This window comes from Aotus nancymaae, unplaced genomic scaffold (genome assembly GCF_030222135.1).
Source record: "Aotus nancymaae isolate 86718 unplaced genomic scaffold, 86718_ANA_hifiasm-v0.15.2.pri h1tg000028l, whole genome shotgun sequence".
NCBI lineage: Eukaryota > Metazoa > Chordata > Mammalia > Primates > Aotidae > Aotus > Aotus nancymaae.
In genome coordinates, this window is record NW_026988441.1 from 27,528,861 (window position 1) to 27,549,936 (window position 21,076).

Here is a 21,076-nt window from a genome sequence, read left to right on the forward strand (position 1 = left end):
GCATTGGTGACTCTGGTCTCTGGACAGCTGGCCACAGGGAGAGTTGGTTAGGATACGTCCTCGCCCCTTCTGGCCATCCGTTTTTTTTTTTTTTTTTTTTTTTTTTTGAGACAGAGTCTCACTCTGTCACCCAGGCTGGAGTGCAGTGGCATGTTCTCAGCTCACTGCAACCTCTACTTCCCGGGTTCAAGCGATTCTCCTGCCTCCGTCTCTGGAGCAGCTGAGATTACAGGCCGTGCCACCACACCCGGCTAATTTTTGTATTTTAGTAGAGATGTTCACCATGTTGGCCAGGCTGGTCTTGAACTCCTGACCTCAGGCGATCCACCCACCTCAGTCTCCCCAAATGCTGAGATTACAGGCATGAGCCACCTGGCCTGGCCTTAAATTTCTTAAAGATGAAGTCTCACTAGGGGAGCCAGTCTTGGTTTCTCCGAAACCTCCCTGTTCGATTGCTTTCTCTTTTTTTTTTTTCTTCTTTAAGAAGACATACTCAACCAGGCGCAGTGGCATCACACAAAGTGGTGGGCGCCTGTAATCCCAGCTACTCAGGAGGCTGAGTGAGGCAGTAGAATTGCTTGAACCCAGGAGGTTGCAGTGAGCCGAGATCGCACCATTGCACTCCTGCCTGGGGGACAGAATGAGACGTCTCAAAAAAAAAAGGGTGGTGTGAGATTAGGACCACATGCGGACACGCACGGAGATGATGAAGGGTTGGAGTGCTGTGTCTACGAGCGAGGCAAGGAATAGACCCTTCTCTAGCGACTTTGGAAGAAGCAAGGCCCAGAGACTCTTTTTCTTGAGATGGAGTTTCACTCTTGTTGCCCAGGCTGGAGTGCAATGGCGTGATCTTGGCTCACTGCAACCTCCACCTCCTGGGTTCAAGAGATTCTCCTGCCTCAGCCTCCTGAGTAGCTGGGATTACAGGTGCGTGCCACCGTGCCCAGCTAATTTTTTGTATGTTTAGTAGAATCAGGGTTTCACTATGTTAGCCAGACTGGTCTCGAACTTCTGACCTTAGGTGATCCGCCTGCCTCAGCCTCCCAAAGTGCTGGGATTACAGGCGTGAGTCTCCACACCCAGCCTTTTTTTTTTTTTTTTTTTTTTTTTGAGAAGGGGTCTTGCTCTGTCACCCAGGCTCAGTCACTGCAGCCTCAACTTCCCAGACTCAAGTGGTTCTCCTACCACAGCCTCCCGAGTAGTTGGGACACCGTCATGTACCGCCGCGCCCAGCTAATTTTTTGTATTTTTAGTAGAGATGGAGTTTCACCATGTTAGTCAGGATGGTCTCGAACTCCTGACCTCAAATGATCCGCCCACCTTAGCCTCCCAAAGCGCTGGGATTAAAGGTGTGAGCTGCCGCACCCGGCCTTTTATGCTTTTTTCTAACGTGGCTGTTAGCAAATTTAAAATTATATATGTTGTTCACGTGACATTCTAGTGGACAGCACTGTCATCAGCATAGAGGGGCCTGTGGGCCGTATCTAGCCAGCTGCCTGTCTTGGAATATGAGGTTTCTTTGGAACATGGCCGCTCCAGGTCAGCCTCACTGCCTCCCTGCCTCAACAGGAGAGGGCTGAAGTGTGTGACAGAAACTGTCTGCACCATAAAACCTGAAAGCTGTCCCACCTGGCCCTTGACAGAAAAAGCGACTGCCTGCATATTGGACTCACCTGAGGAACTTTTATTTATTTACTTATTTTAATATATGTTTTAGTTTTTGAGACTGACTCTTACTCTGTCGCCCAGGCTGGAGTGCGGCGGCGCGATCTCAGCTCACTGCAACCTCTACCTCCTGGGTTCCAGCAATTCTCCTGGCTCTGCCTCCTAAGTAGCTGGGACTACAGGTGCCTGCCACCACACCAGGCTAATTTTTATATTTTTAGTAGAGACAGGGTTTCGCCATGTTGGCCGGGCTGGCCTCGAACTCCTGACTTCAGTTGATCCACCCTCCTTGGCCTCCCAAAGTGCTGGGATTACAGGCGCGAGCCACTGTGCCCGGCCATATACATACATATATATATATACACACACACACACACACATATACACAGACACACACACACACATATACATATATATACACTTTTAAGGCAGGATTTTGTTCTGTGGGCCAGGCTGGGGTGCAGTGGCACAATCGCAGCTCACTGCAACCTCGACCTCCTGGGCTCGAGCAATCCTCCCACCTCAGCCTCCCAGGTAGCTGGCACCATAGACACGTGCCACCACACTGGACTAATTGTTTTTTTTTATTTTTGTAGAGACAGGGTCTCACTTTATTACCCAGGCTGGTTACAAACTCCTGACCTCAAGCGATCCTCCTGGCTCAACCTCCAAAGTGCTGGTTTATGAGGCGGGAGCCACCATGCAAGCTTTATTTTTTTTTTTACATAGCATGGGGTCTCACTATGTTGCCCCGGCTAATTTCCAAATGTTGGCCTCAATCAGTCTTCCCTCCTCGGCCTCCCACAGGGCAGGGATTATAAGCATCAGCCACCATGCCCAGCCAAGCAGTCGTTTGAGGAATTTAAATGTAAACCCAGCCTGCAACCCAGACTTTGCTGTAACTGATGTTGGATGTGGCTCATGGGATTTTTTTTTTTTTTTTTTATAAGTCTCGCTCTGTTGCCAGGCTGGAGTGCAATGGCACAATCTCAGCTCACTGCAACCTCCACCTCCCGGGTTCAAGTGATTCTCCTGTCTCAGCCTCCCGAGTAGCTGGGATTACAGGCATGTGCCACCATGCCCAGCTAATTTTTTTTTGTATTTTTAGTAGAGACAGGGTTTCACCATGTTGGTCAGGCTGGTCTCGAACTCCTGACCTTGTGATCCACTCGCCTCAGCCTCCCAAAGTGCTGGGATTACAGGCGTGAGTCACCACGCCCGGCTGGATGTGGCTCATGGGATTTATAAAAAGGTTCCTTGTGACTTTGATGAGCAGCCAAGGATTTAGAGCTACTTTATTAAATAATTCTCAGGGCAAAGAAACAACACAGGAAATCAAGTAATTTCTTTCTTTCTTTTTTTCTTTTTTTTTGAGACGGGGTCTCACTCCATCACCCAGGCTGAGTGCAGTGGCGCAATCATAGCTCACTGTAGCCTCGACCTTGCAGGTTCAAGTGACCCTCCCACCTCAGCCGCCCTAGTAGCAGGGACCACAGATGCATGCCACCACCCAGCTAAGTTCTTAGTTTTTGTAGATGGCGTCTCCCTGTATTGCCAAGGATGGTCTTGAACTCCTGGCCTCAAGCGATCTTCCTGCCTCCCACAGTGCTGGGATTATAGGCGTGAGCCATCGCACCCAGCCCAATTTAGTTCTAGTTACCCCACATGATCCCATGGATCAGGCTACAGATTTAATTATGAGCTTCCTGGCAGACAAAGCAAAAAGAGGAAATCGCTTCAAAGTCTAAAGGATAAGAATCATTCTGGTTATTCCAGAGAATAAAATACACGTCCTGCCACTTACTGAGTAGTGTTCATGCCTTAGCAGAACCCATCATCTGCCTCCCTCTCAAGATCCTCCCATCCCACACAGCTCAGAAAATGCAGGCCCCAACCAACGGACCACCCGTCCCGGGCAGGGAGCCGTGAAGAGGCCACACTGAGCTGTGAGGGCTGCCTCCGCGCCATGTGGACACAGAAACGTGAGCTGGAAAGGTGCTGGACTTACTGATGGATGGCTTGGAGGAACTTACGCTGGTGTTTCCGAACCCGGGATTGGTCTGGCTTCTTCACCAGCCTGGTATGTTTGTAGATGAGCCACGTCTCCCTGAGAACGTTAGCAGCGGCGTTTTTCACCTAGGGCCAGAAAAAGAACAGTTCCTCAAGGTTGGCACAAAATTCCGAAAGTCTCCAGAAATGTCTAGAATCTTCCAGAAACTTCTAGAAACTTCTAGAAATGCCTCTCAGGGTCCCTGGGCTGTAAAGCAGGGCCATGCTTGCACAGCAACATCTGTGCAGTGTGTGTCTACCTAACACACATCACTCACCACGGGCCAGGCCCCTTCTATGCACCATGCAAATTTTTTTTCTTTTTTTGAGATGGAGTCTCTCTCTGTCACCCAGGCTAGAATGCAGTGGTGTGATCTCACCTCACTGCAAATTTATTTTTTATTTTTTTTTTTAAAGACAGGGTTTCACCATGTTGGTCAGGCTGGCTTCAAACTCCGTATCTCAAGTGATCCACCCGCCTTGACCTCCAAAGTGCTTGAATTACAGGTGTGAGCCACCTCACCCGGCTCAAAATTTTTTTTTTTTTTTTGAGATAGAGTCTCGCTGTGTCACCCAGGCTAGAATGCAGTGGCACGATCTCACCTCAACGCAACCTCCACCTCCCAGGTTCAAGCGATTCTCCTGCCTCAGCCTCCCTGGTAGCTGGGATTACAGGCGCCTGCCATCATGCCTGGCTGATTTTTGTATTTTTACTAGAGATGGGGTTTTGTCATGTTGGCCAGGCTGGTTTCAAACTCTTGATCTCAAGTGATCCGCCGGCTTTGGCCTCCCAAAGTGCTGGGATTACAGGCGTGAGCCACCGCACCCAACCGCGATGCAGATATTAACTCAATGAATCAGCACGTGTCTTCATCTCTCTCACTTTATATATGGGGAAGCTGAGGCAGAGCAGTCACCTGCTAGGGTCACGCAGCTCTCAAATTGCATAAGGCAGTCTGGCCCCAAGCCTCTCACTGCGTGCCCATCGCTGGACACAGCTGGGCACAAGGGTAGATGCCACGACATCTCTGCACTACTCACAGGTGGGTGTCGGGTGGCAGAGCCAAGCACAGTCTTTTTTTTTTTTTTTTGAGACGGAGTTTCGCTCTTGTTAGCCAGGCTGGAGTGCAATGGTGCGATCTCGGCTCACTGCAACCTCCGCCTCCTGGGTTCAAGCTATTCTCCTACCTCAGCCTCCCAAGTAGCTGGGATTACAGGCACGCGCCACCACGCCCAGCTAACTTTTTGTATTTTTAGTAGAGACGGGGCTTCAACATGTTGGTCAGGCTGGTCTTGAACTCCTGACCTCAGGTGATCCACCCACCTCAGCCTCCCAAACTGGATTACAGGCATGAGCTACTGTGACGGGCCCTTTTTTTTTTTTTTAAGACAGAGTCTTTGTCACCCAGGTTGGACTGCAGTGGTGCCATCTCGGCTCACTGCAACCTCCGCTTCCCAGGCTCAAGCGATTCTCCTGCCTCAGACTCCCAAGTAGCTGGGACTACATGCCCCCACCAACCACCATGCCAGGCTAATTTTTGTATGTTTAGTAGAGACAGAGTTTTGCCATGTTGGCCAGGCTGGTCTTGATCTCCTGACCTGAGGTGATCCGCCTGCCGAGGCCTCCCAAAGCCAGCACAGTCTTGACACAGAGCTCTATGGTAACCTGTGGGCACATGTGCGTGCCCGGCACGTACAGAGGGAAAGCAGGGAAATTCTACACTCACTGACAAGGCCAGGAGGCAGCCTCCATGGGAACCGCGTCCTCACCCGCTTGGTGAGCTGAGTGTCCATCATGAAGTTATGCACGTGCTTCTCAGCCTTGGTGAGCTCCAGCTTCCGGGCCACCACAGCCACCACGAGCGCCGTGCAGCCAGCTCCCTGTGTGCAGGGCAGAGGGGGCACATCAGCGTCCTGTCTCGAGGTCACTCCCTCCTCCAGGAAGCTTGCCCAGATTGCAGCCTCCCCATTCCCTGAACCAGCAGTGTGAATGGATTCCATCTACTGAGCTCACTGAATCCACTTGCTTCCTATTCATCAAATGTCGGGGAAACCATGTCCCCAAACATGAGCTCATTCGACCCCCAACAACTCCAGGAGGTAGGACGATGCTTTTTTTTTTTTGAGATGGAGTCTCACTCTGTCACCCAGGCTGGAGTGCAGTGGGACTATCTCAGTTCACTGCAACCTCCACCTCCTGGGTTCAAGCGATTCTCCTGCCTCAGCCTCCTGAGTAGCTGGAACTACAAGTGTGCACCACCACCACCACCACCACCAAAATTCACGCCCGGTGAATTTTGTATGTGTCTTTTTAGTAGAGACAGGGGTTTTACCATGTTGGTCAGGCTGGTCTTGAACTCCTGACCTTAGGTGATCCCCCTGCCTCAGCCTCTGAAAGTGCTGGGATTACAGGGGTGAACCACTGCGCCTGGCTTTTTTTTTTTTTTTTTTTTTTTTTTGTAGAGCTATGGGGTCTCACTATGTTGCCCAGGCTGGTCTCAGATGCCTGACCTCAAATGATCCACTTGCTGCCTGTATTTTTTTTTTTTTTTTTTTTTGAGACAAGAGTCTCACTCTATTGCCCAGGCTGGAGTGCTGTGGCACAATCTCGGCTCACTGCAACCTCTGCCTTCTGGGTTCAAGTGATTCTCCTGCTTAGCATCCTGAGTAGCTGGGATTACAGGTGCCTGCCACCACGCCTGGCTAATTTATTTTTGTATTTTTAGTAGAGACGGGGTTTCACCATGCTGGCCAGGCTGGTCTCGAACTCCTGACCTCGTGATCCACCTGCCTTGGCGTCCCAAAGTGATGGGATTATAGGCGTGAACCAGCACGCCCAACCAATCGCCTATATTTTTAATAGAGTCGGGGTTTCGCTTCAGCCTCCCACAGTGCTGGGATTATAGGTGTGAGCCATGACTGTGCCCAGTCTCAGGCAGGTTTAGATGCCAACACCCTGAGCCTGAGCACAAGCAAGGGCTCCCGGAGGAAACCCTGTCTTGGTTTCCGGGTTCAGACAAAGGTTTTGAGAGGACCAGAAGACTGTTCTCAGGAAAAGCCCTGTCAATTGGGACAGATAGACTTGCTGGAAACCTAGAATATTAGACAGCAAGGAAAAAGGATGGACAGCGGCTCTGCAACAGCATGACGCACTGCGCAGACACTGCAGGGAGCGACCCACGCTGGGTGACAGCAAAGCCAGGCATGGACCAGGTGCAGTGGCTCACACCAGTAATCCTAGCACTTTGGGAGGCCGAGGTGGGTGGATCACCTGAGGTTGGGAGTTCGAGACCAGCCTGGCCAACATGGTAAAACCCCGTGTCTACTAAAAATACAAAAATTAGCCAAGCGTGGTGGCAGGCGCCTGTAATTCCAGCTACTTGGGAAGCTGCAGCAGGAGAATCGCTTGAACCTGGGAGGTGGTGGCTGCAGTGAGCTGAGATCACACCACTGCACTCCAGCCTGAGCAACAGAGTGAGACTCCACCTCCGAAAAAAAAAAAAAATGCCAGGGGGCCGGGCGCGGTGGCTCACGCCTGTAATCCCAGCACTTTGGGAGGCCGAGGCAGGAGGATCACGAGGTCAAGAGATAGAGACCATCCTGGTCAACATGGTGAAACACCGTCTCTACTAAAAATACAAAAAATTAGCTGGGCATGGTGGCGCGTGCCTGTAATCCCAGCTACTCAGGATGCTGAGGCAGGAGAATTGCCTGAAACCAGGAGGCGGAGGTTGTGGTTAGCTGAGGTCGCGCCATTATACTCCAGCCTGGGTAACAAGAGCGAAACTCCGTCCCAAAAAAAAAAGCCAGATGTGGGCCAGCTGCAGTTGCTCAGCCTGTAACCCCAGCACCTGGGGAGGCCCAGGAAGGAGGATCACTTGAGCCCAGGAGTTTATGACCAGCCTGGGCAACACAGTGAGACCCCATCTCTATAAAAACATAAAATAAAATACAACATGGAAAAGCATTTGTTGGCATGGACATAAAACACGTTTGGAGAGAAAGAAAGTTCTGGAAGGAGGGGATGGACAGGGACCCTTTTGACTGAATCAGGGAAAAGAGAAAGCAGGAAGCATCAAAGGATGTCCACGGACACCCACGGCAGACTGGAGAATCCTTCTGGGGAGATGGGGTGCTGCCTGTGCCCACTCAATCGTGACAGACATACTTTACATCATGGGGACTCAGGGGACACCCCGAAAGTCAGCCAAGCAAGGAGGTTTGGGTTGCAGAAGACACCACCCAGCAGGTTTTTTTTTTTTTTTTTTTTTTAGATGGAGTCTGGCTCTGTTGCCCAGGCTGGAGTGCAGTGGCGCCATCTCGGCTCACCACCACCCCCACCTCCCGAGTTCGAGCAATTCTCCTGTCTCAATCTCCCAAGTAGCTGGGATTACAGGCACCCGCCACCACGTCCAGCTAATTTTTGTATTTTTAGTAGAGACGGGGTTTCACCATGTTGGCCAGGCTGGTCTCGATCTCCTGACCTTGTGATCTGCCCGCCTTGGCCTCCCAAAGTGCTGGGATTATAGGCGTGAGCCACCGCACCCGGCACAAAATTTGAGACTTTCACTGTACTTGTGACTCTTTTTCTTTTCTTTTTCTTTTTGAGACAGAGCCTTGCTTTGTTGCCCAGGCTGGAGGGCAGTGGCACGATCTCAGCTCACTGCAACCTCCATCTCCCACGTTCAAGCCTCAGCCTCCTGAGTAGCATGTGCCACCATGCCCAACTAATTTTTGTATTTGTTAGTTGAGATGGGGTTTCACCATGTTGGTCAGGCGGGTCTCGAACTCCTGACCTCAGGTGGTCCACCCACCTCAGCCTCCCAGTGTGCTGGGATTTACAGGCCTGAGCCACAGGGCCCAGCTGTCCCAGTAGGTATTTATAGCATGTCCTTGGCATTCACAGTTCTGGGACTCTCATATAAATAACCGACTTAGCCCTTGCAAAGCAGAGGAAGTAGCACTGGTCACAGCCGAGGAAACTGAGGCACATCAGCATCAAATCCCTTACCCTGGATCCAAAGGCTGTCAATAAATTGGGCTGTAGAGAATAAACCAGTGACAATGACTCTCTGGTCAGAGTGGACCACAGCTGATTGGGCAGGCATGGTGGGAGCTGCCTATCTAGGCCTGGAAGGACCACAGGGAGAGGTCCTAGGAAGCCTGTGGGCGTGGCTTCCATATGACATCAAAGGAAAAGCAGGGCAGAGGAGGGGTGGATTGACAGGAGGAACGCTGGCCCAGCACAGCCCACGACGGGATGAGCGCCCCGTCAGCGAGGGGTATGCAAGGGCTGGTGGAGTGGGTGGCTGGCTGGACCTCCCAGGGCCATGCATATGGGCCCTTGCCCTTACCATGATGCCAGTGAGCAGGCACACGCCCTTCCCACAGTAGGTGTGGGGCACCATGTCACCATAACCGATGGAGAGGAAGGTGATGGAAATCAGCCACATGGCGCCCAGGAAGTTGCTGGTCACTTCCTGCTTGTCGTGGTACCTGGGGGGGCCGGGGTGGGAAAAGGGAGGGTTCAGTCGGTTTACACCATCCCCTCTGCCTCCATCACACCCCCTGGGGTGGCACCAGGGCTGTAGGGCCCTGAGTCCACCTGGCTGCATGGGGGCCGTGTCCTGTGAGCACAGGACATGTGCACCCTCTCCCCCGACAGCCCTCCCACATTCCCTTTGCCTGCCCCCCAAGCTGCTTCCCCAGACGGGGCAGAGAGAGGGGCCCAGGTGAGGTTGCATGAACATACAATCCCCCTCCCAACGGCAGACACACACAGAGAGGAGGACAGGTGACCACGGCACCAGAAGCGGCAGGAGGTGGAGGCAAGGATTCAGGTCAGACACCAGGAAGAACTTCCCCAGCCAGCGAGGCCCCAAGGAGAGAGGAGGACTGTCTGGGGAGGTAGGAGCCTGGAGGATCATGCCCCAGGACTCGAGGGAAGAAGGGACGCCCATATACGAAGGACATAGGCTGGGGGACAGCATGAGTCCCCCCACTCCTCCCTGACTTCAGCCAGAGGGGCTGCAAAGAGGTTCTGCCTGTGGCCATGCCAGGGGGCAGAGGGCTTGGCTCTCTGGGTCTGGGGGTGGCCCTAGGATCTGTTCCCACTTAGCTCTCAGCCTCCAAATCCCCTTGGCCTTGTTCTGGGGGCCGGGCCCCCTCTGACCTGGCTTCCAGCTAACCCATTCCTTCCCAGGGCTTTGGTTGTCTGAGCCCCAAGCCAGCCTCTGCGGGGTTCAAGGTCAGAGGCCAACTGGGGTAGCACAGACGGAGCAGGATCTTCAGGGGAGGCCAGTGCCAGGCATGGTGGGTGACAGAGCCCAAGGACAGGGCTGGGGTCAGAGGCTCCAGAGGGAAGGAGATGGAGGCCCCCCACAGATTGGCTGTTTGGGGGTCCCCACTCCTGCGGAGGTCGAATGCCACTCCAGGCACCTCCAATCTGGGCTTCTAGGATGCTTGACTGGGTGGGGGTCCAGGGACTGACCCCATCTTATACCGAAACATCTGAACCCCAAGCTGCCTGACCCACAGAGGGGAGGAGGGGCTGGGGGCCCTCTAGCAGGTGAGAGGGTGAGCCCCAGACCCGGAGGGAGCAATGGGGGAGGGTGCCGTGGGACCACCCAGGAGCAGGGCGGGGGGACATGCAGAAGGCGGGGGTGGGTCAGAGCGAGGCAGGCAAGGGGGCTTGAAGCGTTGTTGCCAGGCTCAGAATTTAGGATTGGCTGCCCGCCTGCCCTGCCCCGTGCCCCTCCCCCACCTGGGGCAGAGCCCTGCAAGGACCCACCTTGGACCTCATGGATACCGGACAAGGAGCACCCCATACCTCGACCCTCGTTCTGACCCCACCCTGAGGGGTGGGGAAAGGCTGTGGGAGCTGCCTGGGGGAACATCAGAGAGACCAAGGAGATCCTGGAAGCCCTGACAGCCAGAGGAAGTGGGGCCTTCACCCCTGAGAGCCGGACCTCAGGCCCAGGCAGGAGGGTATGGGGGGTGGGAGGCTGGGCGGAGGGATGAGGATGGGATGCTGAGGGCAAGCAGGGGTCCAGCCAGGGACTCCCCCAGGACCTCTCCAGGGCCTCCACCAGCTAGGCGCATGGCAGGGAGACCCTCTCCCAGATAAGGCCCCTCACACCCAGGCCCAGCGGAGCCCCTCCCGCCTCTGAGGCCACCAGGACTCAGGCTTCTGGGCAAGTCCCTTTGCCAGCCAGAGCCTCAGTTTCCCTCTCTGTCAATCGGGTTGACGGCCCACCACCGCCCAGGGGTATTCACAACAGACTCCCTCCTGCTTGGAGGTCCCCCAGGCCTGGCTAGCTTTCCCTCACCCCAGAAGTATTCATTCATCTATTTTTGTTTGTTTGGGTTGGCGTGCAGTGGTGCTATCTCAGCTCACTGACATTCTCCTGCCTCAACCTCCCCGGTAGCTGGGATTACAGGCACGCGCCACCACGCCCATCCCATCCCAGATCCATTTAAGCCTTGGGAGGAAATGTGGAGCTCCCAGGGATGAACTGCGCAAACACATCAGAGCCAAGCCCTTCCTTAGTCCCTCGCCCTCTGGACACAAGGGCCCAGAGACTCAGAGAGGACGCCCAGCAGAGCGCCTGCGCCCGGTGGGACTGACCCCGACCCACCCTGCCAGGCCCTTCCTCCCTGCGTCCCTCCCCCTTGCGGCAGCTAATCTTAAATTCCTGGAGGGTGGGGGATGGCGGCAGCGGTGGCAGCGGCTGCTCTGCGCACACAGCTCAGCTCAGCCGACGGTGGGACTCACATGTTTTCCCTAAAGTCCGGTGGAGCGGGCAGGGGGGAAAATGAGAGCTGGTTAAACGTGGGAGGTGGGAGACAGAGGAGGGAGGAGGCGTCCCTGTGCCTGCTGCCTCCGCCCCCAGGGCCAGAGAGCAGGGGTCAGCCTCCCAGAGAGCCGAGGGGCCGGCCGGGAGAAGGAGGCGCAAGAGACCCTGAGGAAGAGGGAGCTGGGGTCCCTCCCTGGTTGAGGGCAGCTGGGGACACAGGGCTGGGTCCCCGGGGAGGATGATTACTGAAGCCACAAACTGGGAGACAGGAGGCACCGTGGAGGTCTTGCAGTCGGGGAGACGGAAGCAATGGCCAGGGTTACGGTCCGGGGGAGCTGAGGATCAGTGAAGTCATGAACGGGCACGGAGGTCCAGGGAGGGGGGGGCTGGGGCGGGAGGTCCCTGAGGCCATCCTCGGCCCAGGCCCCGGGCGTGGGGGGCTCCGGGGGCGGGGTCGCACCTCTCGCAGACGCGCACTGTCCAGGCTGCGATGATCCAGGAGGAGATGCTGAAGACCAGCAGCACCGTGCCGGGGCAGATGGTCATGAGCGTCTTCATGACGAAGCGCGTGTTGAAGGTGATCTTGTTGAGGGCCCCGATGCTGCGGCTCGAGGCGTCCGTGAAGATCTTGCTGTGCAGAAGCATCACCCGGCCCAGCAGGTAGAGGCGCAGGAACATGGGGATGGACAGCAGCACATCCACGTCGGCCTCGGCCACCGAGGGCGCGTAGGTGAAGGCCAGCCGCGCCGTCCACGTGAAGCGGTAGTGGCCGGGCACCGGGTGAATGGCGCACACCGCCAGCTCCAGCGAGATGAGGAACACGCGCTCGCAGGTCATGGCGATGCGCCAGTCATCTGCCCCATTGTCCACCATGAACAGCTGTGTAGGGGGAAGGGGCCAGCCATGGGTGTCAGACACGCCTCCGCGCTCCCTGCCCAGCCCCGGACCCCCCAGAGAGTGATGTCAGCCTGGCCTGAAACCCCGAAGGCTTGGATTTTTCTTTTCTTTTTTTAAATTTATTATTATTATTTTTAAATGCCTACAGCACCCGAATAGTCCCCAAGCGGTCTCCCATCCAAGTACTAACCAGGCCCGACCCTGCTTAGCTTCCGAGATCAGACGAGACACGTTCAAGGTGGTATGGCCGTAGACCTTTTTTTTTTCTTTTTTTGAGACGGAGTTTTGCTCTTGTCACCCAGGCTGGAGTGCAATAGCGTGATCTTGCCTCACTGCAGCCTCCGCCTCCCGTCCGAGAGCGATTCTCCTGCCTCAGCCTCCCAAGTAGCTGGGATTACAGGCACCACCATGCCTGGCTAGTTTTTATATTTTTAGTAGAGACGGGTTTTCACTATGTTGGCCAGACTGCTCTCGAAATCCTGACCTCAGGCAATCGCCCACCTCAGCCTCCCAAAGTGCTGGGATACAGTCGTGAGCACCGTGCCCGGCCTTTTTGATTCTCTCTCTCTCTCTCTCTCCCCCTCTCTTTCTCTCTCTCTCTCTCTCTCTCTCCCCCTCTTTCTTTCTTTCCTTCCTTCCTTCTTTCTTTCGAGTCTTCCAGCAGTGGCACCATCTCGGCTCACTGCAACCACCGTCTCCCAGGCTGAAGCAATTCTCCTCCCTCAGCCCCCAAGTAGCTGGGACTACAGACATGCACCACCACGCCCAGCTAATTTTTTTTTTTTTTTTTTGTATTTTTAGTAGAGATGGGATTTCACCATGCTGGCCAGGCTGGTCTCGAACTCCTGACCTCCAGTCATCTGCCTGGCCTCCCAAAGTGCTGGGATTACAGGCATGAGCCACCACACTTAGCCAGGATTTTTTTTTTTTTTTCCTTTTTTTTTTTTTTTTTTGGAGACAAGGTATTGCTCTGTTGCCCGGACCGGAGTGCAGTGGCACAATTGCAGCTCGCTGCAGTCTTGACCTCCTGGGCTCAAGTGATCCTCAGGCCTCAGCCTCCTGAGGAGCTGGGATTACAGGCATGCATCACCATGCCTGGCTAATTTTTTAAATTTTTTTGTAGAGATGGTGTCTCCCTATGTTACCCAGGCTGTTCTCAAATTCCTGGCCTCAAGTGTCCTCCTGCCTCAGCACTCAGATCTAGAGTGCTGGGATCACTGGTGAGCAACCACGCCAGCTTCGAATATTTCCAAGAGAAGTCAGAAACGTGACCTCATATGCAAAACTCTCTAGTTCTCAACACTGGCCACAATTTGAGCTAAATATCAGATGAGTGTTCCCCCAAAAATTCAACATAGAGTTACTAATGACCCAGCATTCCCACTCCTAGACAGACTCAGAGAAATGAAAACAAGTGTTTAAGCAAAGCCTTGGACAAACACACTCAGAACAGCCTGATTCACAATCTCCAGAAGTGGAAGCAGGATGGCTGTGGTGGCTCCCGCCTGGAATCCCAGTGCTTTGGGAGCCTGAGGCAGGAGGACTGCTTGAGGACAGATATTAGAGCAGCCCAGGCAACATGGCAAAACCCCATCTCTACTAAAAATACAAAAAAATTAGCCAGGTGTGGTGGCGTGTACCTGTAATCCCAAGTACTTGGGAGGCTGAGGCAAGAGAATCACTGGAACCCAGGAGGCGGAGGTTACAGTGAGCCAAGACTGCGCCACTGCACTCCAGCCTGGGCAACAGAGTAAGACTCTGTCTCGGAAAAAAAAAAAAAAAAGAAGGCCAGGTGTTGGGCTCACACCTGTAATCCCAGAACTTTGGGAGGCAGAGGCGGGTGGATCACCAGAGGTCAGGAGTTCGAGACCAGTCTGGCCAACATGGTGAAACCCGGTCTCTATAAAAATACAACAATTAGCCAGGTGTGGTGTCATGCACCTGTAATCCCAGGTACTTGGGAGGCTGAGGCAAGAGAATCACTGGAACCTGGGAGGCGGAGGTTGCAGTGAGCTGAGATTCTGCCATTGCACTCCAGACTGGTCAACAAGAGCGAAACTCCGTCTCAGAAAAAATAAATAAATAAATAAATAAATAAATAAATAAATAGAAAAAAAATAAATAAAAGAAAACTTATGTAGAGATGGGGGTCTCCCTCTGTTGCCCAGGCTGGTTTCGAACTCCTGGGCTCCAGCAATCCTCCCGCCTCGGCCTCCCGAAGTGCTGGGATTCCAGGTGTGCGCACCCGGCCCTTCGCTGTGCTTTCCTCTTCCTTTTGAACGTATGTATAACTCCTAAGTATCAAGTTTTTTTCTTTTTCACGTGTCATTTTAAAAATAAGAAGCAATAAAGTCATTCTAAAATAAGAAAAAGAAAAAAAATCACTTCCTTAAAATGTGGCGGCCTTGCGTTCTAGGGGCCTCCTCCGCTCACACATCCGCAGAGCGCAAAGCGTTGACATAAAGGACACCCGGCAGTGCCACTGCTACCCCCCTCAAGCCTGGGGGCCTCGATGGGGGGCCTGTCCCCGGGCCAGGCCTGGGAGAGGTGAGCGGAGCGCCAAGATACATAACATCTGTCAGTTACGGAGCCGGGACCAATCATACTGGAGCTGGAGGCAAAGGTAACATCGGGAATGCGTCCACACCCCCTCTCCCCACCGCCCATGCCCCGCCCTTTTTTCTGAGACCTGATTTTGCTCTGGAGGGATCACAGGTTACTGCGGCCTCAAACTCCTTCCTTTTTTTTTTTTTTTCTTTAGAGGAGGGGGTCTTGCTACATTGCTGCCCGCACTGCCTCTGGTTTTTCTTTGTTTTGTTTTTTGAGATGGAGTGTCATTCTGTCCCCCAGGCTGGTGGCCCGATCATGGCTTGCTGCAGCCTTGACCTCCCTGGGCTCAGGTGATCCTCCCACGCCAAGCTCCCAAGTAGCTGGAACTACAGATGTGTACTAACATGGCTGGCTAATTTTTAAAAAAAATTTTGTGTAGAGACAGAGTTTCACCATGTTGCCCAGGCTGATCTTGAACTCGGGCTCAAGTGATCCTTCAGCCTTCCAAAGTATTGGGATTACAGGTGTGAGCCACTGCATTCAGTCTGAATTACATTGAAAAAAAAAAAAAAAAAAGCCGAGTCTGTGGCTCACACCTATAATCCCAACACTTTGGGAGGCCAAGGCAGGAGGATCACTGAAGCCCAGGAGTTTTCTTTATATAAAAAAACAATGGTTTTAAATTTAGCTGGGCATGGTGGTCTGTGCCTGTGGTCCCAGCTACTTGGAAGACTGAGGCAAAAGGATTGCTTGATCCCAGGAGGTGGAAGTTGCAGTGAGCTCTGACTGAACGATTGTACTCCAGTCTGGGTGACAGAGCGAGATCCTGTACTTAAAGAGAGAAACAGCCTGGGTGTGGTGGCTCACGTCTGTAATCCCAGCACTTTGAGGGGCTGAGGTGGGTGGATCACTTGAGGTCAGGAGTTCGAGACCAGCCTGGTCAACATGGTGAAACCCCTTCTCTACAAAAAATACAAGAATTAGCCGGGCGTGGTAGCAGGAGCCTGTAATCCCAGCTACTCAGGAGGCTGAGGCAGGACAATCACTTGAACCTGGGAGGTGAGGGTTGCAGTTAGCTGAGATTGCACCACTGTACTCTAGCCTGGATGACAGAGCGAGACTCCATAAAAAAAAAAAAAAACTCACAAATATATATATATATATATATATATATATATATATATATATATATGTGAAATTCACATGGCCAAGCACGGTGGCTCACACCTGTAATCCCAGCACTTTGGGAGGCCAAGGCAGCAGATCATGAAGTCAGGAGTTCGAGACCAGCCTGGCCAACATGGCGAAACTCTATCTACTAAAAACACAAAAATTAAATTAGCCAGGCATGGTGGCACATGCCTGTAATCCCAGCCATTCAGGAGGCTGAGGCAGGAGAATCGCTTGAACCTGGGAAGCAGAGGTTGTGGTGAGCCGAGATCATGCCATCGAACTCCAGCCTGGGCAACAGAGCAAGACTCCATCTCAAAAACCAAAAAAAGAAATTCACAAACCCTACAATTCTCCCATGTAAAGTGCACAGTTCAGTGGCATTTAGTACATTCAGTATTGTGCAGCCACCACTTCTATTTAATTTCAAAACACTTCCATCACCCCAAAAGGAAGCCCTGTCCCCATTAGCAGTTGCTCCCTTTCTCAGCCCCCGGCTACCACTGATCTCCTTTCTGTCTCTGCGGATTTGCATCTTCTGAAAATGTCACATAAATGGAAGCACGCAATTTGTGGCTGTTTGTGTCTGGCTTCTTCCGCTGAGCGCCCTATTTCTGAGGTTCATCCATGTTCAGTATCAGAAATTGTTATGAGTTGACTTGTGTTCTGCTGAAAAAGATACGCTGGCATCCTAACCTCTAATACCTCGGAATGTGCCCTTATATGGAGACAAGGTCTTTATAGAGGTCATCTCGTTAAATGAGGTCATTGTAATGAGGTCGGCTAGTTAAGATGATTCCTGGCCTGGAATCAGGCCAGGCACAGTGGCTCATGCCTGTAATCCCAGCACTTCGGGAGGCTGAGGCGGGAGGATTGCTTGAGCCCAGGAGTTCAAGACCAGCCTGCCCAACACGGTAAGACCCCCTTTCTACAAAAAATGCAAAAAAATTAAAAATGAGCTTGGGGGTGGTGGCAAGTGCCTGTAATCCCAGCTACTCGGGAGCTGAGGTGGGAGGACTGCTTAAGCCCAGGATGTCGAAGCTGCAGTGATCTGTGATCAAGCCACTGAATTCCAGTGTGGGCGACAGAGTGAAACACTCTCTAAAAAAAAACAAAAAGGTGAAATCATCTGATTATAATTACAGTGGGCCCTAATCCAGTAATGACTGGTGTTCTTATAAAAAAAAAAAAGGAGGGGGAAATTTGGACACAGACACTCTCACAGGGAGAATAGCATGTGAGCCTCAGGCAGAGATTGGAGAGACACAGCTCCTAAGCCAAGAAATCCCAAAATTGCCAGCAGTCACCAAAAGCTAGGAGAGAGGCCTGGGACGGATTCTCTCTCGTGGTGACTCTCAGAAGGAACTAACCGTGTTCACAGCTTGATCTCAGATGTCTATACTCCAGAACTTTCAGACAATACATTTCTGTTATTTCAGTGTTTCATTCTTTTGTTAAGGTTGAATAGACCAGGCACAGTGGCTCATGCCTGTAATCCTAGCACTTTGGGAGACCGAGGTGGGTGGATCACCTGAGGTCAGGAGTTCGAGACCAGCCTGGCCAATATGGAGAAATCCCATCTATACTAAAAATACAAAAATTTGCTGGGCATGGTGGGCAATGCCTGTAATCCCAGCCACTCAGGTGATTGAGGCAGGAGAACTGCTTGAACTTGGGTGGCAGAGGTTGCAGTGAGTTAAGATTGTGCCACTGCATTCCAGCCTGGGTGACACACTGCGACTCCATCTCAAAAAAAAAAAAAAAGGTTGAATGGGCCATTATACAGGTACACCACATTTTATTTATCCATTCAAGCCTGGATGGACATTTAAACATTGCTTCTTTTTCTTTTTCTTTTTATGACAGTCTTGCTTTGTCACCTAGGCTGGAGTGCAGTGGTACGATCATGGCTCACTGCAACCTCCACCTCCCAGGTTCAAGTAATTCTCATGCCTCAGCCTCCCGAGTAGCTGGGACTACAGGCACCTGACATCACGCCTGGCTAATTTGTATTTTTGTAGAGATGGAGTTTCGCCATGTTGGCCAGGCTGGTCTTGAACTCCTGACTTCAAGTGATCCACCTGCCTTGGCCTCCCAAAGTGCAGGGATTCCAGGCGTGATTTTTGGCTACTTGTTATCAACGTGCGTGTGTGGCTGGGCAATGTGGCTCACGCCTGTAAAATCCCAGCACTTTGGGAGAGTGAGGTGTGCTGATTACTTGAGCCCAGGAGTTTGAGGCCAGCCTGAGGAATATGGGGAGACACCATCTCTACAAGACAATACAAAAATCAGCCAGGCGTGATGGTGCGCGCCTGTAGTCCAAGCTACTCAGGAGACTGTGGCAGGAGAATCTCTTGAACACAGAGGAGGTCAAGGCTATGATCGCATCACTGCACTCCAGCCCGGGCAACAGAGTGAGACCCTGTCTCAAAAACTAAATAAATAGGCCAGGACCAGTGGCTCACAGCTATAATCCCAGCACTTTGGGAGGCCTAGGCAGGCAGACCACTGGAGGTCAGAAGTTCAAGACCAGCCTGGCCAACATGGTAAAACCCCATCTCTACTAAAAATACAAAAATTAGCCGGGCATGGTAGCTCACACCTGTAATCCCAGCTACTTGGGAGGCTGAGGCAGGAGAATTGCTTGAACCTAGGCGGAGGCTGCAGTGAGCTGAGATCGCACTACTGCACTCCAGCCTGGAAACACCTGTGTGTCCCAGAGTCTCAGCTCAGCCCCTCACTTTCTCACTACCTATTCTTTTTTTGGAAATAATCAATGAAAATTAAAACACAGATGTGTGTTCCAAGGAAATCTAGAATGATGGACACTGTGTCTTTATGGAGGCCATTTTTCTATCCGGAGTCAATTATTCATCCTTTTATGTTTTGGGGGGTGGGGTCCCAGGGGGCGGGGTCCCAGGTGGGCTGGTGTGGGGGGATCTGGTGTTTGGAGAGAGGAGCTGCTTCCTGCAGCATTCAGCACTGACCTGGATCTCCCGGGCATGGTAGAGGACAACGAGACCCAGCAGGATGGCCGTGGAGAGGCTGATGAGGCATTTGAGCGCGAATGAGTACAGAGACTCCTGCAAAAAGAGAGGACACAGCCGGATGGACACTGGAGGCGGTGGGTGGCGCTCCCATCCCCCTACCCTGGCTCCCGGGCAAGGGAGTCAGCCAAATGGGGCTCTTCCCAGTGGCTTCCCCCACTGTACCCCGACTTTCTGCTTTCCCCAGTCGTGGGGCCGCTGTGTGTGAAACAGCTTCACCAGGGCTGGCGTGCCCTTATTCCTGGGGACTGGGCTGATGGCAAGATGTGTCCAGTGCTTCACGGTTTATGAGGCCTGGCCTCACGTAGGCACAGCACTTCATAGTTTATAGGGCCCCGCCTCACATGGACACAGCACTTCACAGTTTATGAGGCCCGGCCTCACATAGGCACAGCACTTCACAGTTTATGAGGCCCGCCTCACATGGGCACAACACTTCACAGTTTACGAGGAGCTGCCTCACGTGGGCACAGCACTTCACAGTTTATGAGGCGCGGCCTCACGTGGGCACAGCAATCACAGTTTATGAGGCCCGGAATCACGTGGACACAGTACTTCACAGTTTACGAGGCCTGGCATCACGTGGACACAGCAAGTCACAGTTTATGAGGCCCGGCCTCACATGGACACAGCACTTCACAGTTTATGAGGCCCGGCCTCACATGGACACAGCAATCACAGTTTATAAGGCCCGGCCTCACGTGGACACACTAAGTCACAGTGTATAAGGTCCAGCCTCACGTGGGCACCACACTTCACAGTTCATAAGGCCCTGCCTCACGTGGACACAGCACTCACAGTTCATAAGGCCCAGCCTTACGTGGGCATGGCACTTCACAGTTTATAGGCTGACACAGCCTTGATTTCTCTCCATCCTCACACACTCTTGGTGGCATGAGGGGACCCACAACCAGGCTCATAACCCGCACACGCTCACTTGCAGAAGGGGGGAAGCTCTTCCGTTGCTCCCTGGAGCAGGCCCACTCTGGGGATCTCCTGTCCTTGGGGGAAGCCCCCTCTCTGCCTTAAGCCAGGGTGCAGCCCCTTGACACCCAGCCAGGGAATGGGCTGAAACCTTCCCTCCCCAGGTGCAGCCTCCCTGCTACCTTCCTGGAGGTGGGTATGCCAGAGGCCAGGAACCCCTCACCTCCAGGAGCTCCCCAACACCCCCTACCTCCTGGGGGGCCCTGCCACCCCCAGCCCCATGCCAAGAAAGCCAGCAGGCCCGGTGGAGCCTCCCTGGGGTGCCTGGGAGGACCGCGCCCACCTTGGTATACACGCCCCAGGACAGCTCAGTCTCCGTCACCATGACGACGACGCCAAACATGCCGAAAATGAGGGCATAGTCACTGAGGCGCTTCCGCTTCTCAAAGAGCGCCCGCCGGTGGCCCAGGCGGTGACCCACATTTGAGGGCTTCCCCGAGCCCCTCCGCCCGCCAGCCTCATCTTCCTCATCATCCTCGTCATCGTCCTGGTCCTGAGGCTGCCCCCGGCGGCTGCCGGGCGAGGGCACGGCCGGCTCACTCTTGGCCACCACCACCTGGAGGCCCGGGCTGTGTGGGGACTGCGGGGGGCAGCCGGCCTCGGGGTCTGGAGGGTCTCGTCCCAGGGCGCCCGGCCCACTGCCCAGCGGCCGCCCCATGCCGCCATTGTAGCTGTGGCTGTTCATGACTACCTGGGTGCAGGGCTTGGGCTCGCTGCAGGCCACCCGGGGCCCGGCATGGCTCAGCGGCGGGGCTCCTGTGCTGACCTGCAAGGACACAGAGGAACATGGTCACAGCAGGGTCCAGCTCACTGACCAGCGAGACAAGGACCATCCTGGCCATCCCAGAACATTCTAAGGCTCAGGAGTGGCCTTGGGAGGCAGTGAACCCAGAGCGCTGACACACACATGGGTTTACC

The 21,076-nt window shown here is 53.4% G+C and overlaps 1 protein-coding gene across 2 annotated transcripts in view; it reads right to left on the minus strand.

Annotated features, from left to right (window-relative positions):
• Window positions 1-20,858, minus strand: part of KCNN1 (potassium calcium-activated channel subfamily N member 1) — a 29,407-nt gene extending 8,549 nt beyond the window's left edge. Inside the window, exons 1-6 of one of the 2 annotated variants that reach the window (XR_001105945.2) lie at window positions 20,442-20,843; window positions 19,115-19,210; window positions 11,971-12,389; window positions 9,069-9,210; window positions 5,485-5,595; window positions 3,699-3,801 (exon numbers count right to left, since the gene is read on the minus strand). Coding sequence is in view for 1 of the 2 variants with exons in the window: in XM_064381638.1 (XP_064237708.1) it covers window positions 3,674-3,801; window positions 5,485-5,595; window positions 9,069-9,210; window positions 11,971-12,389; window positions 19,115-19,210; window positions 20,442-20,843 (1,298 nt within the window). In the remaining variant the exon portion in view is untranslated. Of the gene's footprint in view, window positions 1-3,673; window positions 3,802-5,484; window positions 5,596-9,068; window positions 9,211-11,970; window positions 12,390-19,114; window positions 19,211-20,441 lie in introns of both variants that reach the window. The other variant, XM_064381638.1, reaches the window with a different exon arrangement.
• Between the last annotated feature and the right edge of the window lie 218 nt (window positions 20,859-21,076).